This window comes from Meleagris gallopavo, chromosome Z (assembly GCF_000146605.3).
Source record: "Meleagris gallopavo isolate NT-WF06-2002-E0010 breed Aviagen turkey brand Nicholas breeding stock chromosome Z, Turkey_5.1, whole genome shotgun sequence".
Lineage (NCBI taxonomy): Eukaryota > Metazoa > Chordata > Aves > Galliformes > Phasianidae > Meleagris > Meleagris gallopavo.
The window spans coordinates 51,148,917-51,171,604 of record NC_015041.2 but is presented as its reverse complement, the minus strand read 5'-3'; the positions used below and the strand labels follow the sequence as shown (position 1 = coordinate 51,171,604).

The following is a 22,688-nucleotide window of genomic DNA, read 5'->3' as shown; positions in this document are numbered from 1 at the left end:
CCCCACAAAATGGGAAGAAAATGGGAAAAGGGGTAGGCAGATGGGAGCTGGGCTCAAGGAAAGAAAAAAAGCAATGGCAACAATCTATGGAGGAAAACTTACTTTACTAACTGTGATAATACAATCTAATTGAAATTGAGACTATAAATAAAATAGGGGGGAGAGAAAGTTCCTGAGACCGAATCAAACCTAGAAAGCTTGGTATGGCTAGGAAAGCACCCTCCAGCACCCACTGCAAAGCAGTAAGAGACCGCCCAACCAAGAAGGGCCAGATCCCATGACTTCTGCAGTGTACAGGGACAGGTTCCCGGAATTGGAGCATTAACACTTTAACTCCCAGTGCACTACATGATGTCATGATGTGGAATACTGAAAACCAAAAATCACAAAACTATGACAGTATCATTAAAACTTAGCTAATAAAATACACAAGCTACAGGAAACTAGTGAACTGTAATTCTTGCTTTCAGGTGAGCTACTTTGATTTTGAAAGCAAAACTTGTTGTAAGCTTATAATGCTGTTACTTGAGAATTGTATTCATGAAAAGCAATTTAATGTCAATAGCAGTGCATTCTTGGGTCAAATGGTGCCTGGTAGTAATGACTTAGAATTTATTACAGTTAGCTTTCTTATAACATAATTTTAATTTACACTTAATGGAAGCCTACTTGTTACTTAGTGTATAACTGAGAACTCTAAAGTCATTTCATCATGAATCTTCCACAAATTTTTTCATGTCATCAGATTATTTTAAATATTAAATGAATAACGTTTTGCTGTTGAGTTATGTACTACATATGATTTTCTTCTAATTCATTTTAAATGACCATTTTTTGTGAAATGAAGGATCACTTTGAACTCTGATTTTTCTACCTTTCCATTTACTGTAATATAGATATTGATGAGTGCCGGATCTCTCCAGACTTATGTGGAAGTGGTACCTGTGTTAATACTCCTGGAAGCTTTGAGTGTGAGTGCTTTGATGGTTATGAAAGTGGGTTCATGATGATGAAGAACTGTATGGGTAAGTGTTGCCAAGATGAGCTAAGTCCTTCTATTTACTGTACTCCTGTACTATACTAGCTATGCTGCAGTGAATGCTTGATAAGCATAATTACTGTGACTTCTTGAAAAAAAGACATGTTCAGTAGATAGGATGGATAACTGAACTGTGCATGCAGTTTTGCTTGTTCTTTTTGCTGATGATATTCACATATTTCTATATAGATAATATAGATCATCAATGACTATTCATTCATATAATTGCAGCAGTGACTAGTGAGGTATTGAAATATACAGCTAAGAATAAAAGGTATTCTTAAAGTAGTATGATTCGTATTTCCTTTGTACTATTAGGACTTCTGAGAGTATTTCCTAAATCCCGCATATCTTTAGATGGTCTAAACATATAAGAATAGATACTGAAACAACAAATGCTGATAACCACCTTACAAAAAAAATCTGATGTTAACATTCTGTATACACCATAAAAATTGAAAGTTTGAGATTTTCATCTTGGTTGAATGCTCTTCTCCCTAGATAAGTTCAGTTTTATGATTGTGACTCTAAGATCTAACTTTCTTTTGATGAAAGGAGCAAATTATTCAAATTCTCTTCAAAGACTCCTGAAACAGAATCACCTTTGAAGATTGTCCAGTCCAACCCCTGCTGAGTAACTAGAGCAAGGATCATACGCAGTTGGATATTGAAAATCTTCGGGGATGGATACTGCGCAGTCATATAGAATCATAGAATCCTTAGAGTTGGAGGGGACCTCTGAAAGCCATTTAGTCCATTTCCCTTGCAGTGAATGGGGACATCCACACTTGTTCAAGTTGCCCAGGGCCTGATCCAGACTCGCCTTCAAAGTTTCCAGGGACAAAGGGACAGAGCTCCCACCACATCTCTAGGCCATCTATTCCAATGCCTCACCACCCTCACAGTAAAAGACTTTTTCCTTATATCTAATGTACTCTCTTTAAGCTTGAAACTATTTCCTCTTGTTCTGTCAACACAGACCCTGCTAAAGAGACTGTCCCCTTCTTTCCTTTAACTCTCCTTTAGATACTGCAAGGCCACTCTCAGGTCATCTTGCAGCCTTCTCTTCTCCAGGTTGAATACCCCATCTCTCTCAGTGTGTCCTCACAGGAGAGGTGTTCCATCCCTTGGATCATTTTTGTGGCCCTCCTCTAGACACGTTTCAACAGGTCCACACCTCTCCTGTACTGAGGACTCCACATCTGGTTGCAGTACTCCAGGTGAGGCTTCACCATCACAGAGCAGAGGGGCACGATCACCTCCCTTGATCTGCTGGTCATGCTGCTTTGGATGCAACTCAGGATACGGTTTGCTTTCTGGGCTGTGAGGACATACTGCTGACTCCTGTTCGGCTTCCCATCCACCAGTATCCCCAGGTCCTTTTCAGCAAGGCTTGTACTCTATCCCTTCATCCCTCAGCTTGTATTGATAATGGGGATTGCCTCATCCAAGCACTAGACCTTGCATTTGTCTTTGTTGAACTGCATGAGGTTCACCTGGGCCCATTGCTCAAGCCTGCCTAGGTCTCTCTGGATGGCATCCTGTCCCCGTTAGTGTGTCAACTGCACGCCACGGCTTGGTGTCATCAGCAAACTTGATGAGGGTGTACTTGACCCCACTGTCAATGTCACTGATGAAGATATTAAAGAGAAGTGACCAGAAGTGACCCCTGGGGAACACCACTCATTATTGATCTCCATCCGCATGTTGTGCCATTGACCACCACTCTCTGTACTGAATTCAGCAGCCAGTTCTTTGTCCATCTACGAGGCCAGTCATCAAATCTCTGCCTTTCCAGTTTGGAGAGAAGGATGTTGTAGTGTACCATGTCAAAGGCCTTACTGAAGTTGAGTTAGGTGACATCAGTGGCTTTTCCCTTGTCCATATCTCTCAGATACTTGTTCTGAGCATCTACCAATTTAAAAGTTTCTTTCCATGTTTGAATAGAATTTCCTGTCTTTCAGTTTTGTTCATATTTCTTTCCTGTTCTGTCAGTGGACACCAATCAGAAGGTAGCTTTGTCTTCCTTACCCTCGTGATAAAATATTTATACACACTGATAAACCCTCTCAAGCCTTCTCTTCTCAAGGCTGAACATTCACAGGACTCTAAGCTTTTCTTAAAATATATCTGAAGTTCTATCCCCTTTCTAGACTCAGTGATTCTCCATGAAACTTTTTCCAGTATATCAATCTCTGTCTTGTACTGGGGAGCCTGGAACCAAATGCAACACTTTAGATAGGGTCTTACTCTTGTTACGTAGAGATTAAGGCTCATCTCACCACAGTCCAGGGTGCTGCTGACTGTCAGTGCAAAAGGCATGTTGCTGGCTCGTGTTAAGTCTGCTGGGATCCCCAGGTCTTACTCTGCAAAACTATTTTCCAGTTGGCCAGTCCCCAGCCTGTCCTTCTGAGTGTGTTTATTACAGTCCAGGAGCAGAACATTGCCATTGGTTTTTTGTTTTGTTTTGTTTTTGTTTTTGTTTTTGTTTTTGTTTTTGTTTTGTGAGTGTTCTGTTTGCCTGTTTCTTCAGCCTGTCAAGATTCCTCTGAATGTGTGAACTACTCTTCCCATTTTTCTGTCACCTGCCCCACTTCCTAAGGATGCACTCTGACCCATCATCCATGTCGTTAACAAACTTATTTAACAGTATTTGTCCCATTATTGACTGCTGGAAATATACCACAAAGAACCAGTTCCTATCTAGACTCCGAGACTCTAATCACAACCCTTTGAAGCTTTTGGTTCACTTTTAAGTCTACTCTAATACGCCCTAGCTCATAATTCATCAGTTTGTCTGCAAGGGTCTTTGGGAAAACAGTGTCAAATGCCTTTCTGAAGTCAAGATAAAAAGCATCTGCTGCTCTCTCATCCATTGATCTAGACATTGTTTTGATGAGAACTGTCAAGTTGGTCAGTTATGATTTTTCCTTTTAAGTCTCTGCTAACCATGCCATGTTGTTTTCATATCATTTGTATGTTTGGAGATGACTTCCAAATTGAAATCTTCTCTGTTCCATCACTTTCCCAAGGATCAAAATAAGGCTGAATAACCTGCAGTTCCATATATCCTGTTTCTTACCCTTTTTGTAAAATGGATTAATACTTGCTTTCCTCCCATACTTAAGATTCTAATCTAATTGCCATAACTTTTCAAAGATGATCCATAGTGGCCTCACAGTGACATTGATTAAATTTCTCAGCAATTGTGGGTATGTTTCACAAGGTTCCATGGACCTGTGAATGTCTCATTTGTTTTAAAGTTCCCTAACTTGATAATGTCCCATCAAGAGTAAGTCTTCCTTATTTTAGACTTTAGCGCTGATTTTAGGTCTCAAATTCCTGAAAGCAAATACTTACTGGGGAGGATGTAGGCCAAGACAGTTTTTAATAGAATCATAGAATCATGGAATCATAGAATCACAACGATGAAAAGGACCTACAAGATCATCTAATCCAGCCGTCCTCCTATCACCATTACTATTACTACCAAACCATATCTCATGGCACCTCATCCAGAAAATATATACCTTCTGCCAGGTGTCCATTGTCCACATTTCCTTTTCCTCATTCAGCACTGAGTCTATATTTTCTCTTACCTTCCTTTTGCTAATGATATATTTGTGGAAGACTTTTTGCTTTCATATTGTCCCTTGCCAGGGTCAAACTGTGATGGAATACCTGCATACCCACGCAGCATACCCATGCTGTATTCTTCATAGATCACCTGTTACTTTTTGTGTTCCCGACTGATCTTAAATATATGGTCCTATGGCTGCCATGCAGGTCTCTTGTCACCTGTACATGATTTCCTGTACGCTGTGATACTTGAAGACACCAAGAATCACCAAAATGTCATTGCCTGAGTTACAGGTTAACATAACAAGGAAGCTAAACCATGAAAACCTTCATGAAAGACAAGGTACAAATGCAGAGAGCGAATACTATTTGTTTTCTGTAAAATAGATGCAGGGAACCATGCTGTCAGATTAATAAATAGAGTGAAAAAAGTAAGAAAAATGACTTCTTGATGACCTTTTGCAGAAACTAAGAAAAGGAAGGAGTAGTTCTGAATCAAAACATCTTGGAGCTTTGAAGATAATCCAAACAGGAGTATATCAAGAAAGAAGTTGGATTCTGTCATCAGTCAGTTTCTCCCTTAATGTGAATAACTTGCAAAATCCTGTGATGCTTTAGCTAATCTCTCAGGCTAACAAAACGCAACACTAGTTTACCTATTTGAATGAAAGTCTCCCATTTCAAAGGAGGCTAGTTGTAGTTCTTCCTGGGAGTCCAAAAGTATGACTGCATTCTGTCTTTTGTTTGTAATTCTTTCTATCTGTAGCCTTGGCTGTATTTATGAAGTTTGAGAGTCAAATACTCAGTTTGCATTGTAAGTTGTAGAAAGTGTGTTTCTTTGCCACGTATCCATATAAACAGTAGATCTCAAACTAAACAGCACTTTAGTTAAAAGTTTGCATGCACGTCCCCATTACTTGCAATTCATGGACAACAACTTCAATGCATACATAAATACATATCTTGTTGAATTAAAAAGCACTTTTTGAAAAATTCATCATATTAACACATTGTTCAAAATAGTAGCCATCCAAGCAGGTGCTTTCTTTTCTTGTTTCCTGTTTCTCTTAGAATAACTAATTTTGAATGATATATTTTTCCCCAAGAAAATAAAACAAATTCAATTCACTTTAGAGTTTAGTAATCTGTAATATTTTGTTTGCCCTGTTACATAGAATGAGGAAAGGAGTAGTGTTGCTTGAATTAAACTGTTGTTTCATTTGTGAACTCCTGAACTTGACACTACCAGCCACTGACAACTGCCTTTCCCTTTTTTTGATCCTTAGTAATGAATTTTCCTGTTTCTCCAGCCTGTCAAGATTCCACTGAATGGCAGTGCAACTATCTGATGTGTGAACTACTCTTCCTAAGATAAAATGCTTACTTATCATGATTTATTTTCAGATATTGATGAATGTGAACGAAACCCTCTGCTATGTAGAGGTGGCATGTGTGTGAACACAGAAGGGAGTTTTCAGTGTGACTGTCCTGTGGGACATGAGCTGTCACCATCACGTGAGGAATGCATTGGTGAGTTTCAACTAAGAATGATGGTCTTCAGCTTTCTGAAAAGAACAATATTTTGTGCAGTGTGTTACTGGTAAGGATGTGACTGCATAATATTGTGTATGGATTCTTGATCTTCCTTGGAATACCTTCAAATTAAAACCTTCTAGCAGACCCCATAAAATCTCCAGTGCCCTTGGCACCGTTGACTTCAAAGTGAATTATTTTACTAGGCCTCTAGGGATTATTAAGCAATTGAAGGGACTGTACTGCTCATGTTAGCAACTTTCAGTTAAAAGACATAAAAGTACAAAGTGAACCTTCTTCCTACAATAACAAAAAGTTTTTTTGTCTCCGTAGTGAAATGCAGCTCTGCTTTTTGCACATAATTTACTAAAAAGCTGGGGGGGGGGAAAGTAAAAGTTGTAAAGCAGGTTGCCTGTTTGGTTGCTGTGTTTGATGCATAGTCACTTCTCGAGTTGGCTTAAACTCCAGTACCATGGAGTACCATGCACTTGCTGAGGGTCAGTATTCAGCATGTGCTGCTGTTAATATTCACAGACGAGAGGTGAAGAAAATAAACATTTGGTTATTATACATGCTGTACTTGATCACTAGACCTGCTATACAGAGATCCATACCTTGAACTAGAAAATAAAAAGAAAAGAAATTGAAGATGTTTGAATTCTACTGGTTTAAAATGTTATTCTTCATCCTCTTTCTTGGGCATTTGAGAAGTTATAGTCTGCATTCTAGCTAGTAAGTATTCAATATAAATTCTTCTTTTCCAGATGTAAATGAATGCTCGCTAAGTGACAATCTCTGCAGAAATGGCAACTGTGTGAACATGGTTGGAACATACCAGTGTTCCTGTAACTCTGGATACCAAGCCACAGCTGACAGACAAGGCTGCGTAGGCAAGTACCACATACCTTCAACTATACATTTTTACTACCACAATCATATGACTTTCATACTACATTCCACATGTTGTCTTTTGCACTTATTTTGACAACCCCAGTAATAAATGTGAACAAAAGCAGCAACCAAAAGTAGCTACTTTCTCCCACATATGAAAATGCAGTTGAAAGACAAAAGGTTGGACAAAATGTATATCAGGAGAGTACAATATAAGAACTAAAAACCAGAATCATTAATGGCAAACTCGTTCATCTCCTAAGTAAAACTGCAAGAGGTGACTTTTCCCTATAAAACTGGACTTACTGTAACTAATGTTGCTTTCCCAGATATTGATGAGTGTATGATAATGAATGGTGGCTGTGATACCCACTGCACCAACTCAGAAGGAAGCTACGAATGTAGCTGCAGTGATGGCTATGCTCTAATGCCAGATGTCAGGACATGTGCAGGTATTTTTTATTATCTTCATTGGATTTCATTTAAAAAGTATTGAAAGTTAAAGCATTTGAGCCAATATGAATATGATTCGCAAGTCTGCACCAGTGTGAGAGAACTGTTTTTACTTTTATTTCAGATATTGACGAATGTGAAAACAATCCAGATATATGTGATGGAGGGCAATGTACTAACATTCCAGGAGAGTATCGCTGTCTCTGTTATGATGGATTTATGGCTTCTATGGACATGAAAACTTGTATTGGTAAGTATCTGTATGCAGTGAAGGTAATGCAAGTCTAAAAACTGTACAGCTAACATTTTGGGAATTTCTACTGTATCCTTGAAAAAAAGTGTTGGAATGGTACCTAAGTTGTAGAAAACAAAAGATGTGTAGGTCTTTCTTGCCACCATATAAATGTCAGGAAGGGTATAAGAAATATTGAGAAAACTCTAGGCGTGAATCAAGTCCTGTAATTCCAAAAATAGGATTGATCTAATCACAATTGTGGGATTTCTCTAGAGCGCTATGACTGAGAAGACTCTTTAGGTGCCCCATCCTTTTATTGTAAGTCTTTTAAATATTTCAGTTTGTGCTCGCAACTACAGAAAGTTATCATGCATGATTATAAAGGAAATAAAAATAAAAGTATTTCTTCAGTTTCAGTTAACATGTTTAGTTAGGTGCTTATGTGAAGCCACCACCTTTTACATATAATGTTTTATTTATTTTAAGATGCATTGGGCTGTGTTACTTAAATAATATTTTGTGAGCATCTGTCCATTAAACCTTTCAGTAGTCATTTTAAGCAAGTGTGCACAGGCGTACATACAAACACATTGAGGAAAAGTTATGTTGTATAATGTTGATCAAAGCTATTCTAGAATTACAGAGTATCCCAGGTTAAAAGGGACCCACAAGGTTCATTGAGACTGACCCCTGGCTCTACACAGCACCACCCAAAATCCAAACCCTGTCCCTGAGAGCACTGTCCAAACATTTCTTGAACTCCAGCACTGGGGCCGTGCCCAGTGCCCTCTGCATCCTGTTCCATGCCCACCGCCCTCTGGTGCAGACCCTTTCCCTGTCCCCCATCTGCCCCTCCCCTAACACAGCTCCACACCGTTCCCTCAGGCCCTGTCACTGTCGCACAGAGCAGAGCTCAGCGCTGCCCTCCGCTCCCTGTGAGGAGCTGCAGCTGCCATGAGGGCTCCCCTCAGCTCCTCTGCTCCGCACTAAGTACACCTAGGGACCTCAGCTGCTCCTCACACAGCTTGCCCTCCAGACCCTTCATCATCTTCATAGCCCTCCTTTGCATGCTCTCTAATAGCCTGATGTCCTTCCTCCACTGTGGCAGCCAACCTGCATGCAGTGCTGTACGTGAGGCCACAGAGCGGAGGGGGCAGCCACTCCCCTCACCCTGTGGCAGTGCTGGGCCTGCTGCACTCCAGGGTATGGTTGGCCCTCTGGGCTCCAGGGCACTTTGTTGCCTCATGGATGGTTTACCATCAGTCAGAACACCCTGATCCCTTCCTGCAGCGCTGCTCTCCACTTCTTATCTGCTCCATCTGTATGTATAGCTAGAATTAACCTGTCACTGGTGCAGAATCTGGCAGTTGCTGTTGTTAAACTTCATGCTCAGTCCTTTAATTTGTCAAGACTTTGTTTGCAAGGCCTCTTTACCCTCAAAGGAGTCAGCAGCTTCTCCTAGCGTGCTTCTGACATTTTTACCTGAACAATGGTTTTCCAAAATGGAAAAGTATGCTTTTAGGTGACAGCAGTATGTAACTAATAATAAATTTTGTGCACTTACAGATGTGAATGAATGTGATTTGAATTCCAACATTTGTATGTTTGGGGAGTGTGAGAACACTAAAGGTTCCTTCATTTGTCACTGCCAGCTAGGATATTCAGTCAAGAAAGGAACCACTGGTTGCACAGGTAAAGCAAATTTCCAACATATATATCATGGTGTATATATATCTTACTTGGCTCTAAGGTAAAATAAATGCCCAGGTGTGTTCACATGCAGGTGAGGTTTTTATTTATTCATAATAGTAAGTGTAGGAGTCTAACTGTTGTATGTGTCAGTATGTTTCCAGGAGTTTGAAAAGGTGTACTCTTAGACCAGTATCAGTATGGTTGAACTGGCCTTGTGAATAATGGCAGTTTTAAAGGCAAACCTTGTTCTTGTATAAACTGGGGGAATATCTATGGTATGAAACTTAGGTTGACCAGGTGCATCTGCATTTGTGTTGAAGTATTCTATCTGAACTATTTGTCATGCATGCTTAAGGTACTCGTGTCAACTACAGCTGCAGGAAATGACCCAGGAGTCTAAGAAAAAGATCAAAAGGAAAAAAAGTAGCAGAATGAAAAAGAAAGTGATTATGTAAGAGGGAAAATAAATGCCTTCCTTTATCCCATGCTAACAAATTTTAAAGTAACAGAGTAGTTCCATTTCAAACCATGCAACTTCCTGGAGTAATATATTTTCCTTTGCAGACTGGGTCAACTCTGTTGAAGCAAGCTAAATTCTTCCAAAATCGCTTTTCTAGGAAGGTTGACAGAATTCCTCTCGTAATTTTACATTTAGGAATTTATTCTGCATCATTTTTATAAGTAAAATAATTTCTGTAACTAAAATGTGCGTCTCACCCACAGGAATAATCTGTTAGACATTTCAGCATGTTTCGTATGTCTGTAAGACAGCTTTAATTTTACACTAAAATGCGGCTGTCGGAAATCAACCTAATTTCTTCATGTTTACAAAAAACATATTAAAAGCATATTAAAAGTATAATTGAAAAAACAGATATCACTATTATTAAGCTATAATACAAAGCCAGTTCTTAAAGCTTAAAATATCATGTGGTTTTGAAGTCTTATTTTTTAAAAGGTTATAATACTGCACTCTGGGAATGAGCAACATGTAAGAGCATCTGTGTAATATTCTGGTGCTCCTGATTGTAAATGCTGATAGTTTATTTTGTGCTTGCAGATGTGGATGAGTGTGAAATTGGTGCTCACAACTGTGACATGCATGCCTCATGTGTCAATGTACCAGGAAGTTTCAAATGTACTTGCAGAGAGGGATGGTTTGGAAATGGCATTAAATGTATTGGTAAGCATATAGAAAACTAAAATTTTCTCTCTTTCTTGTTATTTTAATGATGCATGCAATTGAAGTATGAATACCTCATTAGAAGCAAATATTTATTTTTCTCTCAGTTGCACTCTGTGATTAGATGAACATAGAGGATTCTTAGATTTCAGGGATTTGGAGGATTTTTTTTTTCCTCAAAAGCCTGCCTGTATTTCATTCTACTGAATTAAATAGGTATTTTACAAAGTTAGTATGGAATGTCTGAAATGTGCAAAATACAAAATTCAGTCAAAAATACAGCTAAGTTTGTTTTGTGATTTCCTGCTGGTAAGATATTATTTCTGTTACTTAATACAGCTTTTTTATATTAATCCTATGGTACAGGTAGTTGATAGGCCTAATATAAAGCAGATTAGACTCAGCATATGAAAACTTGATTCTACTTTTATTGGGCTGCTGAAACCAAATCATGTTTCCTTACCTTTGCTTTTAACTTTTGTATATAAGAGATTGTAAAATTTACCTTTTTTTGCAAACGTTTTGGAAACTGTGGAATCAGAATTTCACATACAAATTAGACTTTATTGGTGTAATATATGAAAGATAAAATATTGTATTATGACATTTTACTGTGGATTTTAAAGCTAAGCCAGAAAAAAGAAAGGCTCTATGGTTTTTATTGTTATCATATAATAAAAATTTGTGAAGTTCAACTAGGCAAATAAAAAGTCCTATTTGAAGGGATTTAGAAAATAATTCTGGCAGCATCCTTGTAGTTAAAATAGCTGCTGAATATAGAATGTTCTTCCAGGAGATCCCTCTACAGACAGCCACTGATGGGCGAGGCAGAATATCAAACTAACTATCAGATATGTCATAGCATCTGTTATAGTGTGATACCTATGACTTGCATGTCATGCAACTAGATGGTCACTAAATCAAGCTTTAATTGCTTGATTAATTAGGGTCAGGAGAATTGTCTTTTTTTTTTTTTCTTTCCACCTTTTTTTTTGTTTGTTTTAAATCCGAAGTGACACCTAAATTGATAAGAAAGCTTGCATTGACTTCAGTAAGGTTAGGCTGCTTTTATGTTCTCATAATTGAGAAGAGTCATCAAAAATGTGTCAGATTTTGACTTCACCATCTTTGCTTTATGGTGTTTTGTTGCTTTTTTTTTAAGTCACTTTGATTCAGAGTTTTTTAACAGAATAGCACTGAAGTAATGGTGTCAACGTTTACACTAATGAATCAACCAAATTCCATCCACTGATAGGATGTTCAATGCTTTTTTAGCTTGACAGTTACATGAAAGTATTCTGTCTTCTGTATTAACGCTTGTAATTTTTTGCCCCTGATTTGCAGATCTTGATGAATGTTCTAACGGAACACACCAGTGCAGTGTGAATGCTCAGTGTGTGAACACCCCAGGGTCATACCGCTGTGCCTGTGCTGAGGGATTCACAGGGGATGGATTTACTTGCTCTGGTATGTACTTTCTGTGAAAGCTGGTTTGTCTCTGGTGGTTTCTGTTGTGTGGAAGCTTAGCAAAATTAGATTCAACCCCAAACACACTGGAGTATGTTTTAAAATCAGTGTTACCCCCATCTCCTGAAGAAGTGCTCACAGAGGTGGCTGACTGTTGTTTAGGAGTGTGTGCAACACTAAATACACCGGGACTATTTGTTGAGTGAACTTCCTGTGCTTCTTCCTCCACAGCAAATAGACATTTGCTCTTTCAGAAATAGTTGAAAAATTTTGTTATCTCTGCATTTAAATTCATTAGTAGCTGTTTGCTATTAACAGCGAACACTGTTTGGCACACAGTGTTTCAAAGTAACCCTAAATTTAGAAAATTATATAAAGTGTAACGATATTTTTTTGGAGAACATAACCGGCTGGGCATTGAGTTACTGTGTTTTGTCACTTAAAGTGGAAGATGCAATAGTGTCTATGCTCTAGAGTTCTAATATGCTATGCATGTAGTCAGCAAATTTGAAGGTTTGAAGGAGTGCATCTGAACAGTAGTAAAATACAAAGAAATTAATGTGAATGCATTCGTAATTAGCTAACTGGCTTTAGACCAAAAATAAATTTACACCTTTAATATAAGATCTTCTGATTGGCACTGGGAGTTTTTTTATTTCAGAAGTATAATCTCCTAATTTTACTTCTTTATATGTTTCAAGTTTGTGGTTAACTTTAACACATATTATTAATGCAGTTCATCTCAGGTTTGTTGTTTAGAAATTAGATCAATACTAGATGTTGATTAATAAAATGAAGAAATGTTATTAAATTTTGTTTGAGCAATCAGAAGCATCTCTGACAAATTGCTGAGCACTTACAGTGACTGCAGTGTTGAATGCCTTCCCTTGCCATCATGCTTTCTATAGCTGAGGGAACTCTTACAATGTAGGTCAGTCACACCATTTTAAAGAACAAGTGCTCTAAGTAATGAGTACAAAAAATGTTTATGTTCAACTTACATAGCAGTATAAAACAAAAACAAAATTTTGATTTTCTAAACAAGGCATTCAACTTATTTATCAAAGCTAATAGTACTGAACTGAAAACCTTGCATTATAACAAAAATTTAAATTCTGATAATGAAAGAAGACTCTTAGCTGAGTAAAAGGAGTTGATTTAGAAATTACACTAGATTGGCTTTTCTTTATTGTTACAAGTTATCTTCAGGTAGAAATATTTTATATTAGCAGTACCCAGAAACATTGAGTGGTAGTATAATTTTTTTTATATTTTGAAGGATTTTATTTCGAAGAAAGTTTCTCTCTCCCACAGATGTTGATGAGTGTGCAGAAAATATTAATCTGTGTGAAAATGGACAGTGTTTGAATGTCCCTGGTGCATATCGTTGTGAGTGTGAGATGGGATTCACTCCTGCCTCAGACAGCAAGTCATGCCAAGGTAAGCTACCAGTACTTCAGATTTATTTTCTGGGTTTGGATTGGCAGCTATAAAGCAACAAGAATTGCTGGAAGTACCTCTGCCTGGAAGCAGAATATGCAGCATGAACTTGACATATAAAAGTGATTTCTTCAAGTAAGGAAGTTTTTCTGGTCATGGTCCAAAAATCTAAGTGGAGTTTGGCTCCACTTTTCAAATTCATGACTATTTTTCGTTGTTTTGTTGCTAGAGAATAATATGTTGAAAATCCTACATTAATCACTGTTTTCGTTGATGTATTTACTTAAGGAAGTTTGTGTTTCCTAAGTGACTTCATTTTTAATTTTTTTTCAGAAAATTTAGAGTGGGCAAATCACCACTATATTTGACAAGTCTGTAACACTCCTTAAAATGTATCCTGGAGCTTTTTTTAATTGTCATGCATTCACCCTCAGTACTGTAGCAGATCATCTGAAGCACAGAAGTTATTCTCTCTCTAACCCAGTTCGGTTTCTATTCCCTGTTGGTTTTTTGGATCCTTTTTCAGATTAATGTGAAAACTGTGTATTAGAGAAATTCCTTGTAACTAATGCTCCAAAGCTTTTCAATTTATTTATTCTGTAATGGCAAAAAACTATTAACTTCTAAGAAAATTAAAATTCATAATGAGACATTTAAAACAGCCTCCAAAAATGTAATTTGGCACATCCACAGGAGTACATGTACAAAAGAGACTTCTGCCATAAGCTTCTGAAAAATTAGCTACTCAGTTGTTCTGATTAGATCTATTATATTGACAACATATCATTGATTGTCTTATTTAGTTAATTTCTCAGTGCAGCTCAGTTGCCAATTCATAATTAAACCAATGTTCTAATAAAAATCCCCAAATACATACTATCTAATCAGTATTTAAAAAAACATATATTCTAATTTTTGGGACAGCAGGTCATGAAATTTTGGCTTTTCAGTTGGTCCACAATGATTCACTGACAAAGAAATTGAAGGTTCTGGAAAAAAATCTTGTAATATTATTGTGATTCCAGTAGAAGTCTGGAAGTGTTATATACGTTAACCTATACAATTTGAGAACTAAATTATATGAATGCTGAATACTTTAGAATTCTAAAAAAAAAACCCCCCGAAAGAGAAAAAATTGGTATATTAATTTGTTCTTTGATAAGGTGACTCCTTGTCTAATTTCTTCAATCAGCGGATAAAATCCAAATCCTGGATTTAGTGCAATAATTGTAATATAAATAATTGATTTAATTTCCTCAGAAATGAGATGTTCATACATTATCTTCTCAATGACATAGTCTTTTCTGTACCTTTGCTAACTTTATCATAATACTAATTGTGTTCTTGACCTAATTTGGAGGTCATCTCATGGCTGTACTCTCAATAGTACTTAGAAATCTTCCTTTAATGTCCAGTTTAAATTAATAAAGGTCTGTTGGATATTAAACATTTATCTTAAATTTCATTTTCCCTTAAAAATGGATCCCTTCTTTCTCCCTTCTCCCTCCCAGAAAGTCACTCAATCCCATATAGTCTTGTAAAGAGGCATTATATCACTTCTCAACCTTGGCTAAGGCAGGCATGCCAGGTTGATCACTGACATTTTGTTACTCTGATCATTTTAATATTCATTTGTTACATGTCTTCCAGTTCTAGCTCATCACTCTTGAACAGAGCACTGTACTCAGAATTCCAAATGAAGATTTAGCAGTGCTTTGTAAAATTTATATAAATGCTTTCTGCTTTCCTGTCTGTCTTTGCTAAAAATAGCTCACTAGGTCATGCTAGAGCTGCTAGAGCCTTTTGCAATGTTGCTTGATTTTGGCTGTTTTGAATCTTGCTATCTGACAGTACCTGCAGATTTTTTTCCTGTTAGTTGCTTTCAACTCAGAAGTTACATGTGTCTCCATTTACATTTTGCAGTATAGTACACTATTGTAATGAGGTAATGATATGTAACCTTCTGTTTTTAATATATTCCTTCAGATATCGATGAATGCTCCTTCCAGAATATATGTGTATTTGGTACCTGTAATAATCTACCAGGAATGTTTCATTGCATCTGTGATGATGGCTATGAACTAGATAGAACAGGCGGAAACTGTACAGGTATATTTCATCTGTTTGTAGATATGTTAAGACTAAAATATTTTTAATTGCACCAAGTAATTTGAAACAAGAATTCACAAAACATGCATTGTATTCCCTTGCAACAGTACAAATGTGTTTTTTTCCCTGCTAATCACATGCTATGAAGTTATTTAAGAACAATTGCTTCTTATCCGTACAAAAATTATTAGCACATAAATTGTTTGAAGAATTATTAATAGTTCTTTCCTTAAATTTTATTTAGCAATAACTTGTATTTGAAATTTTCCTGCTTGTTTCACTTTAAAATGTAAAATGTGTCTTCTTTTCCATCCAGTGAATGGATTTATGAATGTAGCCTTCCTATTTCAGATATTGATGAATGTGCTGATCCCATTAACTGCGTTAATGGTCTTTGTGTAAATACTCCTGGGAGGTACGAATGTAACTGTCCTCCAGATTTCCAGCTGAATCCTACTGGAGTGGGTTGTGTGGGTAAGTAAAAGCTACCCTGAAGAATTACTATAGAAATAAATTAATAATCATGTGTTGTATGGATATTAGATATATCAAACAATAGTAGTTTTGGCCTCTGTTCAAAGGCAGGGTGGCTGTTCTAATGCAGGTGAGGATAGCAAGATACAAAAATAATCATGGAATAATAGAATTGCTCAGGTTGGAAAAGACCTTAAAGATCGTCAATTCCAACTGCAACCTAACTATACTACCCTAACTCTAACAACCCTCCGCTAAATCATGTCCCTGAGCACCACATCCAGATGGTTTTTAAACATATCCAGGGATGGTGACTCAACCACCTCCCTGGGGAGCCTATTCTAGTGCTGATCCTACTGTAGTTTACATAGTTCTCTCTGGCTTAGTACATAGATAATGTGAATTTTCATTACATTTTCCACTTTCATTACTTTGTCTGCTTGATATAGGACTGTCACGTGATCCTGGAAAAGCTTTTTAGCATTTAATTTGGAAAACAGCATTTTTATTTTAATACCCTGGGAACTCAGTTTTGCTTAAATTAGTAATTACAACTCTTTCCATTTTCTGATTATTTACAATAATATTTATTTGCCACCACATTATGGCACCACCAGAACCACCACATTATGTTGTTTTGCTGGATCCTGGAGGTGAGATCCTGTTTGAGATTTTCACCGTACTGACCAATTTTGACCCAAAGAGTCAGTGGCACTAATGTCTGGATGGAGATCAGTAGTGAGTGGTGTTTCCCCAAGGGCCACTTCTGGGACCAACACTCTTTAAAATATTTATTACTGACATTGACAGTGGGGTCAAGTACACCCTCATCAAGTTTGCTGATGACACCAAGCCGTGGCGTGCAGTTGACACACTAACGGGGACAGGATGCCATCCAGAGAGACCTAGGCAGTCTTGAGCAGTGGGCCCAGGTGAACCTCATGCAGTTCAACAAAGACAAATGCAAGGTCTAGCACTTGGACGAGGCAATCCCCACTATCAAGACAAGCTGAGGGATGAACAAATAGAGTGATTGTTACCTAATCCCATTGAACTGGAAATCTGCATTTCTGTCTCCTAGAGACTCTTTTTAAAGTTCATGCCTTAATATCTTTCTTCTTGTCACGGAGTTAACTAGATTAATCTATGCCTGTGACAGGGGGGCAGTAGGTCCCTGGGCCTCCCACCAGCCTCACAGAATGGGAATAAAAAGGGAAAAGAGGTAGGGAGATGGGAGCTGGGCTCAAGGAAGGAAAAAAAAACAGCAGCAATGATCTATGGAGGAAAACTTATTTTACTAACTGTGATATCAGAATGCGAGATAACACAATGTAATAAAATCTAATTGAAATTGAGACTAATAAATAAAATAGGAGGGAGAGAGAGAGTTCCTGAGACTGAGTCAAACCTGAAAAGCTTGGTATGGCTAGGAAAGCACCCTCCAGCACCCACTGCAAGGCAGTAAGAGACCACCCAACCACGAAGGGCCAGATCCCATGACTTCTGCAGTGTACAGGGACAGGTTCCCGGAATTGGAGCATTAACACTTTAACTCCCAGTGCGCTACATGATGTCATGATGTGGAGTACCGAAAACCAAAAATCACAAAACTATGACACTTCTTCAGTTGCCATTTGACTCACACTTAACTTTGCTCATCTTTTGATTCAGTTTAAGTAATGAATTCCTGCCTCTAGGGCTTACTTCAGGATTTAACTGAGATCCTCACTCTTTTCTACAGCCTGAAACTGTGTGTAATCAGCACACAAGCCCTGAGTTATCATCAAGCGATTTGACTAATCTCTGAAGAAACTGAGAATGAATTATCCTGTTGCTAGCTAATATGTGTTTTGCTAAAAAATAAGGAGTTGTAACTCTACTTTGGAACCAGTTATCCCAATGACATCTTCAGCAGGGATCCTGTGGTTCCAGCAGGAAGCACTCCATAGTTGGAAGGAAACTTTATTTCCTCCAGGGTAAATTTAGCAACGTCAAAATCACACACGAGAAAGCAAGCCCTACCTCTATGATGAAAAGATATTTAAGAACTAAGTGAAAGAAATACTGTCCCTTCGTTATTTCTATCCTAAGGAAACACTACTAGGCCTCTCTCTATGGTACTAAAAGACTTTTCTATCTCTCCTTTTCCTTATTTTCCCCAACTTTAGTTTCTCAGTGACTGCCTCTACGGAAAAGTAGAGCAAGAAGCATGTTTTTATGTTCAGTTTCAGATGGCAACAGAGCTGAAATCCTCTTGCATGTAATTTGTAACCCTCAGATGCACATTTTCAATCTCTCTACAGTCTGATTTAATAATTCAGTTTTTGTTTTAAATAGGGGTATCCAAAGCCTCGGGTTCCCTTGAAATGTCATCAGAGTAAGATAATGGAAGTCCTACTCCATGAATGAAATGATACGGTAGTGCTCTTGAAGTGATAAGGGCATCAAGTGCAAATAAAAACATCTTAGTTATGCTGTTTTATGTGATTATAAACATTGCTAGGTTTTTATAGTTTTTCTTTTATTCTTACTCGTGCTATTTCTAGAGAGTTAAACAGATTAATACGGGAAGAGGAAACACTGAGACATTAGCCATTTCAGTGCAGCCATACTACTTCTTGTTCCAGAGGTTGTATGCTTTGGATGTGTCTGCTTTACTGACTTAGGCAGTCCAAATGGGGAAGAACTAAAGTTCAGTTCACTTGGGGTTATTTATTGTCTCAGAACTGCAAGTCCAAATTACTTCACTAATTATGAAGTTTGTTTCATTTGCAACTCCAAGATTGTAGTCTCTTGGAAAAAAAACATGCCTGTTTAATGCCTGTAAAACTAAGATTTCTTTCTTGAGAAGTGCAAAAGTTTTGCAAAAAGAAGTGTTCCAGAAATGTCAAAGAATAGCCCTTCTGGTTCTCTTCAATCGTAACTACCTCTTGCACTCTTGAACAAAAATGGAATTTTTCCTCTCAGAAGGAGCAGAAATATTATCTCTGGCAAAAAAAAGAACGTGGTGCCTTGTCAAGGCAATTCATGTGAGTAGTAAACTGAAATCTAAAACCCTTTATGAACTCAGTGTAGATTCTCTGCTAGAGAATTCCACTGTCTGCCCTCGTTCCAAGGACTGTCATCTCCTATTGCTCATAATGGACCAGCGGTCCATTGTTTGGAGCCATATCCCAGAATGCTCTTTTTTTTTATTAACACTTCTCACAAGAAAAATGAAGCCAAATCTCTTCTTGGCTTCTCTGAAAAAGGCAGGTATTTTGTGCTGTCACAAATGGAGAGGAGCATGAGGATGTAGGTGTTCTGACAATAACTTTTGGATTGTATCAGCTGAAGTCCATAGTGACAACAACAGGATATGCCTTTTTTCAGCCTTAACAGATTGTAAAACTTGTATTTATTACCAGGAATCTGGTAGTAAATAAAAAAGTAGGGTAATAAATTTAATTTTAATAAGTAAAAATGTACATCCACTCTGAATGTGCTGATCAGTGATTTTATGTAAGTCTGGCCTCTTGCCCCTGGAGAGATAAAGATAACCTGCTTCTCTTACCATCAAAGGCCCAGAAGTGCAGAATAAGTATGTCTCTTCCATTCAACCCTTAACTGACATTTACAGCAGTGATCATTTATGTTTAGATACTGACATTTGTTGTAGATTACTTTGTGCTCAGGAACATAAGGAACATACTTATTTTTGTCATCTGTTACTATATGCAATTAAAACTGTACAGAAAGATATACCTGAATTTGTCTATTAATGCTTAAATATAAATTATTTGGAAAACTCTATTAATTGATTGAAATAGTGTTTGAAAGAAATGTGCACTTTCAAAGTTAATGAGTGAGTCAGTGTTTCTATATTTAACTGAAGATCTTGAGATCGAGTTACTTCTAGCAGTTCAGAAAGCTTCCTTTGCAGTTTTTTTTTAACAGATATGTATGAAACCACAGGAAAATTTTAGAAAAGATACTTGTTAAACTTTGGAGGTTTTGAAATGATAAATGATGCACATTTATCATGCTTTCTTCATCTCACTCCTTGTAGAAAATGCTAGGACTGTAGCATGTGGCAAGTGGTAAATTAAAAATATGGTATTTACTTGTAAAATATACATTTGGGAAGTCATTCAAAAATTCATTTACATGTTTCTTAGTCATACAATCAACAAGAATTGTAAAATACAAGAAGGGTGATCTTTATACAACAGATATCTTCTTTTCTTGTCAGGTGTGTTTCTATGCTTCTTTAAGGGTAACTTTTGAAATCAAGTTACTTTGTGTCATCTTTAAAATTATAACATTAACTTCAAGGAAATGTATGTCCCTCTTATTTGATTATGATAAGAAATACTATAATAGCTGGCTGACTTCTCATTCCTTATATTTATTACTCACTGTTAGTTACTTTCCACTTACGGGGCACAAACAGACAATATTGGCAGTAGAAAGAAAACTCGTAGCTTTACTTCTCTTAACAGGCTCTCTGCTTATTCAACCAATGCTAACAGTTATCTATACTACAAAGTTGTAATTTGAGTAAACTAACTGAAAGTCTAGATTGTTTCAATACTAATGCTTTTTGGAGAATTTATTTGCAAGTAGAACTCTTCCAACAGAGAGGACTTTATTTTGTAATTCCATAGAAAAGTAGATCACTTTTTCTAAATTCCACTGAAAATGAAATAAAGTCTAGTAAAAATCATAAAGTAGAGAAAAAATATTATCAGTAAACTGCAGCAAGGTTTCTTTTATTTTTTTTTTTATGTGTTATTATATGGATTGAAAGATTGGAAATAGTGGATGTCCTTCCTATGTTAGGGAATCATGCGATTTTGAAAGGCAGACATTTAAAAATGGTTTCTGGATGTTCAGGAAGCTGAAGCTATCCTTTCTCCATTCTGTCTCTCTCAACATCAGTAACTGTACACAAGAGTTTCCAGATTGTCACTGACTTTAAAATAAGCGTTGTTTGACTTCCTCCTTTAGAACTGGAGTGTTAAAATGAATACCTACTATTGCTTTGCACACATCATTATCTGCAGCTCTACTCTTGTGCTTTATACATGTATGTGCTTTATAGATAATCGTGTTGGCAATTGCTATCTGAAGTATGGACCACGAGGGGATGGAAGCCTATCCTGCAATACTGAAATTGGAGTTGGAGTCAGTCGTTCCTCGTGCTGCTGCTCTCTGGGAAAGGCTTGGGGAAACCCCTGTGAAACATGTCCCCCCATAAATAGCAGTAAGGAAATGTTCTCTTATTCTTGCTTTCCCACCTATTATAGAAGATACTAATAAGGATGAAATCTTTTGCTATATTGCTGCTAGGTTATTGTTTAAAAAACCAGCTTTCTGAATGTTGCATACATCTGTTAGAATTATTAGTTGTCAGCTCCTCACTGGTAGAGGGGAAAGAAAAGTCTAATGCTATAGTTTGGAGAATGGTGGTAGCTCTCAGATGAGAGTTTTGGTAACTGTTACATAAGAATTTCTAAGTTACTCCAGTAATTTCAAACCTGTTACTCAGTAATACCTAACAGCTTTGTAGATATGTGAAGTTCTTTGAATGGGTAATACAAAAGAAATGTCATGCTTGTTACTCTTAACAGTCTCAAAATCCAGGATGAAATCCAATTTTAATGTATAGTTTTATCTATTGTATCATGGCATATTTTACTAAATGAACCAGTAAAAACTCAGTAGGGTGCATATATGCCTTATACAGGTACACTATAGAGGAAATATCATTGTACTTGCCTATAAGAATATTTGAGGTTATGACAATGTTTGAAGCAGAGTTGCCAATATTACCTTGATCTTCCACTAATCTCATTTTTTAAACTTGTTTTGTATACATGAGTGGACCAAGGAGGATAGAAAACCAATGACTGTATGGAAAGAGATTCATTAATATACTTATGAAATGCTGTGTTTCTATTGTTAGCATTTTATATTTCTTAAGACTGACACGCTCTCTCTTTCAATGGCTTAGCGGAATACAATACTCTTTGTCCAGGAGGAGAAGGATTCAGACCAAATCCCATCACTATTATTTTAGAAGGTGAGTTCATCATAAGTGACTATAAAGGTAAATACTAAAAAATGTGCCGTCTTTGGAGAGTTATATACAGGAACTATATATTGAAGAATTTGTTACATTTATTGCAAAGCAAACCTTTTTTAAAAAAGTTGTACAAAAATGATAAGGAGCATTGTAAGAGAACATTGAAGAAATCTATCATTTCTCTAGGAAAATAAATGGATGCATACCTTTTGTATACCTCCTTACTTGAGTTGGACTTAAAAAAAGAACAAATCTTTTATGAAACTTATGATTTATCAGTGGAAGGTATAAATTTCAGGAAACATTAATTGGACAAAAGACCTAGTTCAAATGAGTGTGCAAGAATTGGATGCCAAATTCTTGCTGAAACGTGCTCCAGAATAAAGCTAATTAAATACGAGAGAATGAACACCTCATCCACGATTTCATGAAGTGTCATTTAGAAGCAAAAAAAGGTCCACATTGCATTTAAAATGTACTAATTCTTAAAATTTCAGTCTCTTTTTTCTTTTCATTGTAAATTGAA

General features: G+C 37.0%; 1 protein-coding gene across 1 annotated transcript in view; it reads left to right on the top strand.

Annotated features, from left to right (window-relative positions):
• Positions 1 to 22,688, top strand: part of LOC100546990 (fibrillin-2) — a 198,981-nt gene that overhangs the window by 142,366 nt on the left and 33,927 nt on the right. Inside the window, exons 20-32 of the mRNA XM_010726029.3 lie at positions 897 to 1,025; positions 6,023 to 6,148; positions 6,916 to 7,041; positions 7,372 to 7,494; positions 7,620 to 7,745; positions 9,297 to 9,422; positions 10,483 to 10,605; positions 11,950 to 12,072; positions 13,387 to 13,512; positions 15,499 to 15,621; positions 15,973 to 16,095; positions 21,179 to 21,340; positions 22,091 to 22,159. Of these exons, the coding sequence (XP_010724331.2) occupies positions 897 to 1,025; positions 6,023 to 6,148; positions 6,916 to 7,041; positions 7,372 to 7,494; positions 7,620 to 7,745; positions 9,297 to 9,422; positions 10,483 to 10,605; positions 11,950 to 12,072; positions 13,387 to 13,512; positions 15,499 to 15,621; positions 15,973 to 16,095; positions 21,179 to 21,340; positions 22,091 to 22,159 (1,605 nt within the window). The remainder of the gene's footprint in view (positions 1 to 896; positions 1,026 to 6,022; positions 6,149 to 6,915; positions 7,042 to 7,371; positions 7,495 to 7,619; positions 7,746 to 9,296; positions 9,423 to 10,482; positions 10,606 to 11,949; positions 12,073 to 13,386; positions 13,513 to 15,498; positions 15,622 to 15,972; positions 16,096 to 21,178; positions 21,341 to 22,090; positions 22,160 to 22,688) is intronic.